General features: G+C 36.6%; 1 protein-coding gene across 1 annotated transcript; it reads right to left on the bottom strand.

Moving 5' to 3' along the window:
- Positions 1-1,222: 1,222 nt before the first annotated feature.
- ACTR8 (ARP8 actin-related protein 8 homolog (yeast)) lies at positions 1,223-10,875 on the bottom strand (the record flags this gene model as incomplete). The annotated part of the gene is made up of 12 exons (XM_009334230.1): positions 1,223-1,882; positions 2,556-2,719; positions 3,027-3,291; positions 3,701-3,841; positions 4,456-4,551; positions 5,096-5,249; positions 5,590-5,722; positions 7,716-7,809; positions 8,370-8,543; positions 9,191-9,295; positions 9,542-9,652; positions 10,768-10,875. Coding segments are annotated over 12 exons (1,689 nt in total), but the record flags the coding sequence as incomplete, so codon positions are not given.

Here is a 10,875-nt window from a genome sequence, read left to right as displayed (position 1 = left end):
TCCATCAGGTGCAGCTACAACTACATGTTAAAGTACTGGTTATACACGCAGAAGCAGCGTGTTTTCATCACACTGTCCTTTCTTTTGCTGAACTCCTGCAGGAGGGCTGCCAGACTGATGTTATTCTAGATGTGTGCGAGAAAAGGAGAATTGCTGAAAATGGTCCTTTATACTGGCTTGCTGCTCAAAAAGCAGCAGCAGATTGGGTAATTTTCCTCAGTTCAAACCCTACCGCTGCTGCATGTGATGTGTCTTGTAAAAGCAATGAGAAACCACAATAACATGGAAAATACCTTCACTCTTGCAGGTAACCTCTTCTGCAGTGACATGACGAATCAGTCCTCTGTACAAAAATATATGGTGGTTTCTTTCAAAGAGGTGAGTTCACAAGAGGCTTTACCAAGTGCTCTGAACTTCTGCCCATTTACATATCAACAAATCTAAACAAGATCTTTGTACATATGTACTTTCTCTTCTGTATCACAATCATGCGACTTAAAAAAAACAACAAACCCTTTCTTCTATAACAGGAATTCTGGACCCTTTTCTTGAAGGGAATGCCCCCTTCTCCCCCCAAAAAAACAAACCCAGCACTGACACCTAATCTTGCCAGAGTAAAATTTGAAGTATTGTATGCTATCTTGAATAAAAAGAGAGCCCAAAGGTCCTAGTCTTAAATAAAATACAAGAATGTAATCGCAGCCTGCAGTAAAATACTTTCAGGTAAGATTACAGCATAATCCATAAGTTGGGTGGAAATATCCTTTCTCTTTAGAACTTTTAATGAAAGCAGATTAAAAGGAAATCAGTTCTTTCTCCTGTGCTTTGCAGAAACCACATTCATTGATCTTTGATATGTATTATATTGTTAGAAGTGTTTTAATAGTTTTAAACTAAATTATAATTGCAGATATGGATTTGAGATGTGATCTGAGGGTGGCGGGAGCCTTCATTACAGAAGAAAAAAAAATAACAAACAGCACTTCTGTAACTAAGCAATATTTGTTGGGAGAAAAAGCCCACGTGCCTGTACCACAGGACTGAGGTTGGTGCTGGCTATATGAAAATGCATCTAGCTCTTTTGAGTGTATTATATTGGATTTTTTAAATAGGGAAAAGAGTGGATAACTGCCATGGGTAATGAAAAGCTAGCAAGAGCTTTTGATGATGAGAACAGGCAAGAAGAAATACTCCACTTTCAAATTCTTAAGTCTTTCCGCTGAATAATATAATTTATTACATAAGCAAAATAGCAACAGCAACTGTAGTTTGGGTTCTCCATTACACTTTTTCCATGATGATTGCTTACGTAACAATGTCATCTCCTGGTTACATTGAAGTATGAATCGGAATAAGGCATTAAGTCCACAGCCTGCACTCTTCAGCTATTGCTTCTGCATACTGGAATGAATCTTGGCTTAGCATCTGCCACATCAGTATTTTATACCTCAAATTCCCACACTGCGCAATTTTAATGTACGTAACCTACATAATATAAATGTAGTGAATTTGGAGATGACTGTGATACTTTGTACATGGAATTCAACGCATACAATTCAAAAGATGAAGTATAGCAATGCTGAAGACTTGCACCACTTTTGGAAAAATCTCAGTTGAAGTTAGTTTTAATAAAATACAAAAATATCTATCAGCAGAAGATCAATACATCTGCACTGGAGAAGGGGGCATTTGGGGAAAAGAATCATCAATTAATCATGTTCCACTGTAAACATATCCATTACCACACAAATGCAGCTCGCTCTCGTAACATTCTGACACCAAAACGCTGCCATTCTCGCTGATATATCCATAGCTCCTGAGTTGTATCAAGACAGGCTAAAACTGCACCTCCTTTCCATGCAATTAAGCGGGGATCCATATCCTAAATTCAAAACACAGATTGTACACAATCATTGGTGTAAATCTGCATAGTTCTCAAAACTTGTATCCTAACTTTTCCAATAGTATTCACCACTTAGAATCTCGGGGGTGAGGGAAGGAGAAAAGAAGTTTTTCAAAATTATTCAGGAAAAAATAGTGAGATAAAACTACGGAAAGAATATTTAAGGTGTTTAGCAAATTCACTTTTTTTTTTTAAGATGCCTTCTAGGCATATCATGGAAATCCTGCCCTCAGCAATGGAGGCTCTGAAAAATACTCAAGTTTTGCTTTTACAAATTTTGCTGATTAATGCCAAATGAAAATTGCTCTTTTAATGCCATACTTTCTTTTACCTTAATAGTAATAAAAAACCCTAACACAATTTCTTGCTGAGCCAGACAGGTTAACTTCACAGGCCAGTACTAACTGCTTCTTTAAGAATATGGCCTTCAGCTAATAAATGCTTCAGTGATCAACACTAGTAACACTCTTGCTATACCTCTAACTTCCTGCCTATAATTGGAGAGTGCTATGTTATGAGCTGAAAGCTCTCCTAAATCTCCTCAGATATGCAACTAACCTGTGGTTTTGAAAGAGTAAGTATTTTTTTAATCTTTTGAAGATTTTAACTAGTCATAATTTATTAACCATTTAGCTATCAGTTAACAGTATACCTTAGGTCTTGTGATGACTTCAACATTTTCAACGACTCTTCTGAAAGAAGGTGGCATTTTGTTGAGAATTCGGTGTTGAAGAAACTCTTGAGCTTTATGAAACATAAGGCCTCCTCCCACTACTAAGATGGAGCTGTACATCTTCTTTTTTGTATCATCAGATGCTGGAATGAATGGATATATAGAAATATATCTGGTTTTTTAAAGTTAATACGGCCTGTATTTGTATTATAAAGAATTTAGTGCAAGTCAAACCAGACAGAAACAGGTAAGTGTTTGCTTTTAAAATTCTTTTCCTATTCCTTGGAGATTCAAAACATCTCGCTCAAGAAACCTCAGCAAAGGTGCAAGCATAAGGAACTCTAGAGATGATGAAAACTTGGGGACATACGTGTTACTTTGGTAAAATATAGAAGTTACTATAACTTCTGACATGCGTATTTTACAGAATTGTACAAATGTAATTCTTACCGCAGCAGTCAATACTATGAAGAATGGCTTTGTCAAGGCCTAAGGCTTTGCCTTCAAACTGAGAAATAGCTGTTTTCCTGGACATGTGTGCAGTTAAAGGTTCCTCTGAATCATTTCCAGATATCATACAATCACTCTGGGAAGATCCCAGTTCCACTTCTTGTGGGTAGATCCTCTCTGAAATGTCTGAGGCTTGGCCTCTCAAGTCTCCCTCAAACGCACCAGGCTTCGACATAGATTTTCTATCAGCTGTAGCTTTTGCAGACTTAAAAATGAGAAAACAAGTTGAACTATGAAAAATGCAAAAAGATCTTCAGCAGATTACAGAACAATACAAAGACTTAACTAAACACCACTGTGCTTCTCAACCTTTCTGTGCAAAAAGGTGATAAGCATTGTATTATTTCATTTTAATCCTCGCTTCCAAAGTAAGGGTTTTATTTTGAACTCCATCAAATGTATCAATGCTATAATATGAAGCCCTCTTAGACTCTGAAAATAAACAGTTCTATTTAAGGACTTGTCTAGGCATTCGTAATTCCTTACTCTAAATTTATTTTCTAATGCTTCTGGCCCAGATAACAAACTTCGGTTTCTAAGATGAGCTAATGAGTCCTGATTTTATTCCCCAATTAAATAATACTTAATGAAAAATAAAATGAGCATTCACACACCTGCTCCTGCTTACTTTGTGTGGCTAGCAGATAATGTTCATCATGAGGATCCTCAGGGTCACCTTGTGACCTGTGTTGCAAAGTTGTCATTTTTTGTCCAACAATTCCAAATGTTGCTGGATAAAACAGAGCCATTGGAGCCTGAAGAATGAGACATTTGACATGGTTTTACAACATAGTTGGTTTTTCGGGGTGTGTGTGTGTGTGTGTGTGTGTTTCAGTATTTACTATAAAAAAAAAGCTTATTCTGTTTTTCTCACATTTGAAAATTAAATACACATTCTTCTCAAATAGTTTTGTAAAAGGCTAAAGTGTCTTCAGCTTTGTATAATTAAGGAAAACCTCAAAACATACAATTATACATGTATATAGGTTTCTTTACAGATTCTGGTATTGTATGATAAATAAGTATTCAAATGCAGTTTGTTACAGAATTAGAAAATTCAAGAGTGAGGTGAAAAACTTGCAAAATTAGCATTCATTCCTTACCCTTGAAGAATAAATATTATCATATTTAGTTGAAGCTACAACCATTCTGGCTAAAGCTAGTTAGGAAGTCTTGTGCATCCACTAGTGCTGCATTAGGCCCATTCATACACATAGGAATTAATTTTAAAACTATCAACAAGCATATGTTGAGAACAATCCATAAATCATGCGGGCTTACTAGCACTGCACCGATACAAAGTGAGGCCCTGAGCCTGAATGCTGAATATAATTCTTGTAATTAAAAAAAAAAAACCAAAAAAAACCACCTGTAATTTTTCATCTCCTAATCGGAACTGGTATAATAAAGCTGGAGAATCCGGATGACGAATCTGGAACTCATGGTCTTGCAATCCAGAAATATCCTAAGGTCAAAAACAATGTAAAAAAATTTGTAGCTTTTATATCTCTCTATCAAGCTGCATAATCTATTTAAACTGTAGGAAACAACAAAAAGTAACAAAACTCCTCAGACTGTGAATTTCATTTACCTATTCTTGAACTCTTTTTGAAGTCTTTTCCTTGTAGCACAATCTGCCAAAACAGCTTTCTACATGCCTAAGCCTTTAAAATGAGACTTAGTGCAGAAAGAAGAGACCTGCTGGCAGACCTTACAAAACTGAAGTTGAAAACCAGCAAATACGCAGCTACTATCAGCTGCTTTCAGTAATAAGAACAAAGAAACTATCTTTCTAAGAGTTCGGATTCTTTCAACTAGAAGAAAAACGAAACAAGTTACAAATACTTCAAGTCTAAAGCTTCTCCAGCTTTCGCCAGTATTCTACTGAGCAAAATGTTACATTTTATTCCATTTACAAGTACTCGTAGACTCGCAAAAGGGTTCCCCAGAGTAGCATTCTTTAAAGGAAAAAAAAATTACTTGGAGAATATACCATTTTCCCTTCTCACCTGGTCTAGATGACAAAATGTCTCCTTTAAGTGCTGAAGCAGCAGGCAATCCAACTTATTAGTTAACTGACAGTCTCTGTATGGGAATCCTGCTCGTTGCATAAGCCAATAAAAACACCTTGATACGTCAGATCCTCCATATGCAAGGCACAGCCTAAAGCAGAGACAAGAAAAAGGTTATTAATTTGCTGAAATACTGGCCTTTTACAGTAGCGTACATAGGAACACAAGCAACATTTTAGATGTGCTGTGATCATGACCTCCACATAGTTTGCAGAGCACAGTATCAGTTCTGCATGTTTTCTTCTTTCAAGGATGTCAGAATTCTTTAAGGTTCATATCATAACACGATGACCCTGTCGCACAGCTCAGTAAAAAAACCCTTGTATTTGTAAAAAAAATAAAGTCTTGTTTTTAAGACTTTAAAGACTTTACCAAGTCTTTGGTAAGCAACTAAGTACATGCTTATAATAATTCTGCATATTAAAAGATACCTGGTGTTGCGATGGGAAACACCATCTTCTACACAGCAAACACTTGTCTTCTGATCTCCCACATCTACTATACACGCGCTGCTTAAACCACTTCCAAAGGTAGCACAGACAGACTCCTGGTGCACAACAATTCCTAGCAATACGAGAAAAAATTATATCCAATTTATGCCAAGCTCCAGAGCCATGTTGCTGATATTTAAAGGACATCTTAATGTCTTTTAAAAGCTACTAATAGCCTGACTCTGCACTGAAAGTCTGTATATTTAGTGGAGATGGGGTGGGGGGGGACTTACAGATTTTTTATTGGGTAGGCCCTTAAAGTCCTGAGAAAAGCTAAGAGCGGGGTGGATGCCTATGTTCAAATGTTCTTATTTTTTGCAAGTTTCAAGATACTGCCTCCAGACTTTACTTGTTTTTGTAACCAGTGTTGCAGGGTCTTGGTTACCAGATGCACATGAAGCATCTTCCCAATTTTTTTCTAGTTTTAATCAAGTATCATTACCATTAGCATTTTAGATATGTTCTTTAAATAGTTGTAAAACAAGGTCCAATTTCACTGTCTGCTTTCCTTTCAATCCACCTTTAACTCTGTGAAAGAGTACCTTTGTATTTGTATCAGAAGCCCATACTTAAACCTGAGAAGTACTGGAGGCTTCAGTCTATCCGCCTAGCCAACGAAGGAAAAGAATAACTCAATTGAGCTGTGCTTTGTAGACAAAAACTAAGTAGAATCACTGTTTTAAAGGCAAATGTTTTTAAATAGATTAAGAAAGTTTAGTTATGCTGTATAATTAGTTCAGCTCTTCACTGATTATTTAGGAAATGGCACTCTGAAGAGTTATTAAGGATACTTTCTGATTTTCACTTTCATGTATCAGAAGAGCATGAAGCTTTGTATATTTTTCTTGTATATGTTCCTCTGAAGCTAACACATTTCAACTGCAAATTCCTCTGTCTAGTGCCAGTACATTTTTACATAGTAGTAGTATTATTAGGTACTGTTCACATTACTTCCATGTAAAAACTGAGGAGGAATCAAGCAAAGTATGATTTAGAACCATTCTGATTAAAACCTAAAACTAATGGCTTGTTCATTTTAACACAATGAAACAAATCAAATACATGTATGCACGTGAAAAAAATTTAGATCTCATGAGATCAGTCTCTCTTTTTGCAGTATTTATTTACCACCTACTCAATTCTTTCAGATGGGAAGCAGTAATATCTAAGCACATATTCTGCTGAGAGTAATACTTAGGAACTGTTTGCACTTCGTACTGATTAATTATTAAACAGCAGCAGTTATTAATCTTCAACATCTTACAATTAACTTACTGTTTGACTAGTCTCTATCATTTAACTTATTATTCTTGTCCACTTTTTAAGCCTCTTTCCTTGCATACCTAATACAAAAATGGACTTTGCAGCACCAAAGGTACTACTACTCTGATTATTTCAAATTAAGTATGCTCCATATGGTTGGGTTACTGGGCCTTCCGTAATGACTTGCTGCATTTTCTCTAAACGTGAAATCAGAGAAAGATGGCTAAGACTACAGCAGTTCTTTCCAGAAGACTAGCCAGAAACTTCCAGCAGTTTAACTGAAAGGAAACCGCATTACTCTCTTTCATCAGAGGGCTTTCCAGCCTAAAAATAAATACGCAGAAGCAGCTAACAATTACTTGGTTATTTTTTAAAAATTGTATTGCTTTTCTGTATTTAGTGCATGCACTTGACCAACTCTGAAACCTCCTATTATGTCATCCTATAGAGAGGACAGTAGCAGCATCTTACATCATATACTTTTGTTTTGAAGTCTAAGAATCTCAATACTCCGTGGAGTTAACATTGTGCATTTTAGAAATACTTGAGAAATCAGGCTGTTGCTACTTTTATCTCAGCTGAAGTGAGAAGCCCACAGTTGGAATAACTAATAGCAAACAAAGAAACTTGTTTCAATGCTAGCCAACCATTTTGCACCATTGAAAGAGACAACAGTTATGGGAATAGCAAAAGATGAAAGGTGCTAGTCCCAGCCAAACTGGGATTGATGTGCAAAAATGTGCCTTAAAGGTAAAAAATCTTTACACTATTAATGATAAGTGCTTGCTTATGTATGGTTTTACCTGAGAAGCCCATCTTCATTAGGATCATATTTACCAGTTCTTTCACATGTTGTTTATTATAGATGTCTGGAATTAGTAAAATGCATCTGTAGTACTGAAGATAAGAACAGTATATTAAAGCCAGCTCTCAAATTAAGTTTCTCTTTACATTCTTGAATACCTGATGCTAAGGAAGAAAGCATAATATACAAATTATTAAAAGAAGCAAAATTATGGGAAGGGTTTTAATAATTTAAAAAAATGAGTTCAGAGTAAGTACCAAGTTACGAGTTTATAGGTCACTAAAATGTTTGAAAGTACATCAGATATGAGGAAACCACCTACTCGGCAAGGAGAAGAAATTATGCAAGTATTAGGCACCCGTTCCTCAGTTGCCTCCTTTTTAGTCAATTAAAAAATCCCAAACAGACTAAGACTGAAATTTCTATAATGGGATTTCCAAACCTCCTTGGTAGAAGTTTTATTAACAATTTTTGTCTTAAAGACATGCATAAAATTCCAAATGAAGTCTTAGGAACCACGCTCACCAGCAGAAAGAATTTATTCGTTAAGAAAACCACCAGGGAGAGGCTAACAGTAACAGCAGGTTGCTTCTCTTTTATAGTAACGTTTACAGAAGTGGATACAGCCCACATTAATGTGTTCACAGCTCACCTTTAAGTCTTTCAATGGTATTTCCAGGTATTTTTGTATTGCATGTGACCATATAACTTCAAGGTCTGCTAATACTGCAGTGAGGGAGCCACCAGGGCCTGTGTGGAGATTCAACTGCCCTCTTCTAATAGGCCAATGTATATTATAAGAATCTAGTGGATTAACATACAGTGCCTGAAAATAAGAGACAATGTTCTAGGCATTGTTTTTCCCAAAAGATTAGTAACAAAGACTAGGAAAATATTTCAGAAGCAGATACAAGACATACAGCAGCACTCAGGCCAATGGGACAGCAATACAGTGCGTTTCTTTTTAACAGGGCTTGATTATAAAGCATTAAAATAAAAAAGACATTAAATACATGGTTTAAATTGTTTGAATTTTCATATCCATAGACATCTACTATGAACATAACAGTATATTTTTCCATTATCTCAAATTAGTGTCTAAAATAATTTAAAGACTCTTTGAAACTCATGAATACCTAATTACTCAGCAGTGATTCCATGTACTGATCCTTTTACCAGTTTCTTGCCTTTTCTCTGAATTACACCACATGGGCAAAGTTCTCACCTAGTCCCTGCAGAAACACTGATTTATAGCAGCAAAGGATCAAGGTTACTTGCTAGGCAAATGGGGCAAACTGTCTGGTCTTGCTGAATGATAATAAATATTCTCTTCGTCCATAGTAAAGCTTCTCACGTTTTGCTTGATTAAATTTATATGCCTTTCAATACATACTAACATATAGCAAACTGCTACTGATTACATAGCCGCATTAAAACAATACTAAGCCTCATTTGCAGGAAAATGAATCTTACCTCTTCTCCTACCAAAAATTCAGGATGATTTGATGTGTTCGTCCACTTGGCCCCAGAACTGTGATCTAAAATAGCTGGCCGCATCTGTCTGTTGTATGACCTGGCCTGAAATGTAATCAAAACAAATGCTGTTGATACACATTTCACCATGCATGAAAGAAAAAAGAAACCTCCCACCCCTCGAAGAACCATTTTAAATCTTCATCTCCTCAGATCTTCAGAGTTAGGTCACACAATAGCACTATCCATATTTGCTGTATAAAGGATATCTATTCTTCCCCACTAAAATATAGCATCACACCAAATGACTGTTTGAATGAACAATGTCATAAAATCTTAAGAATAAGTTACCTGATCAGGTGACACTGGTATACGCCTTGCGCCATTTGACATCTTTTTGGACCATATTGCTTGGTCCACCATTTTAAGGCCATTTTGTCTCTGCTCAGTACTTTCAGGTTTCTAAACAAAACCCAAAAACATGCAACGTAAATTCTTACTTTCTAACTCCATGTCTGTATGCTGGTAATACTGAAGCTATTACTAAACAATGAAATCATTACTGTAGTTGATAGACTGTAGAAAGGACAGAAGGTTTGCACGTTGTACAATAAACATACGCTTATTTTTAAAGAAACGGTTTTTTATATTAGGGTTCCCAACACCCATTTGTCTAAGTCAACTTGAATCTTTGAACTGATTGTAACGGCTGCCGGACTTCATCTCCAGAGTGATGAGCTCAGGAGATGTTTATAGATGTTTATTATAGATAATAAACATTATCTATTTAACTGTAGAAATATTAAGTAGGAGCAAAAATGTTTAAATAGATCTCGATTATTTAAAGGTGAGGTTTAATATTAGAGACATTAATTTGATTAATGATTTTTTGTACAGATTCAAAGTATGAATAAGATCACTACCTATATTTTTTGAGCAGGTTAGACTAAAACTACTGGCTATGTTACCGAACGTATAAGCCAGCTTGTAACCAACGCATTCACAAATGGAGCAGCCCAATTCTAGTTCTACAGTTGTCATTCTATAAACAGCAATACCGCGTGCGATATCAGACCACAGAAATCAATGAGTACAAACCCTCAACCTACCAATTCATTGGATTTAGTTCATTATGAACAAATCACATAAAGCCCTAACAGAGCGGTGCAGATCTACTGACTTCAGTAAGGTGGCATCTACAGCACATTAAAAGGGGAAAAAAGTTTGTCTGGAGATTTATTCCTCTCTGGAAAAACAGAATGCATGAGGGGAAGATGATACGCATTACACAGCAAAAAAATGCAACAGAAATACGTCGTTAAAACATCCGTTTTAGCAAGTTCGGAGGACGCGCCACCCCTGCGGTGCAGATCTACTGACTTCAGTAAGGTGGCATCTACAGCACATTAAAAGGGGAAAAAAGTTTGTCTGGAGATTTATTCCTCTCTGGAAAAACAGAATGCATGAGGGGAAGATGATACGCATTACACAGCAAAAAAATGCAACAGAAATACGTCGTTAAAACATCCGTTTTAGCAAGTTCGGAGGACGCGCCACCCCTGCGTGGCCCGGCTTACGTTCAGCCCGTCCCTCCGGAGCCGGCTGTCTCTGTAGGCCGCCTGTCCCTGCTGCTTGTGCCGCCGCGCGATGACATGGGGAATGCCCGCGGGCAGCGTGTCCGTGGC

This window comes from Pygoscelis adeliae, unplaced genomic scaffold, assembly GCF_000699105.1.
Source record: "Pygoscelis adeliae isolate BGI_AS28 unplaced genomic scaffold, ASM69910v1 Scaffold411, whole genome shotgun sequence".
Taxonomy (NCBI): Eukaryota; Metazoa; Chordata; class Aves; order Sphenisciformes; family Spheniscidae; genus Pygoscelis; species Pygoscelis adeliae.
The sequence above is the reverse complement of the archived record's forward strand: the minus strand, read 5'-3'. Positions and strand labels throughout refer to the sequence as shown.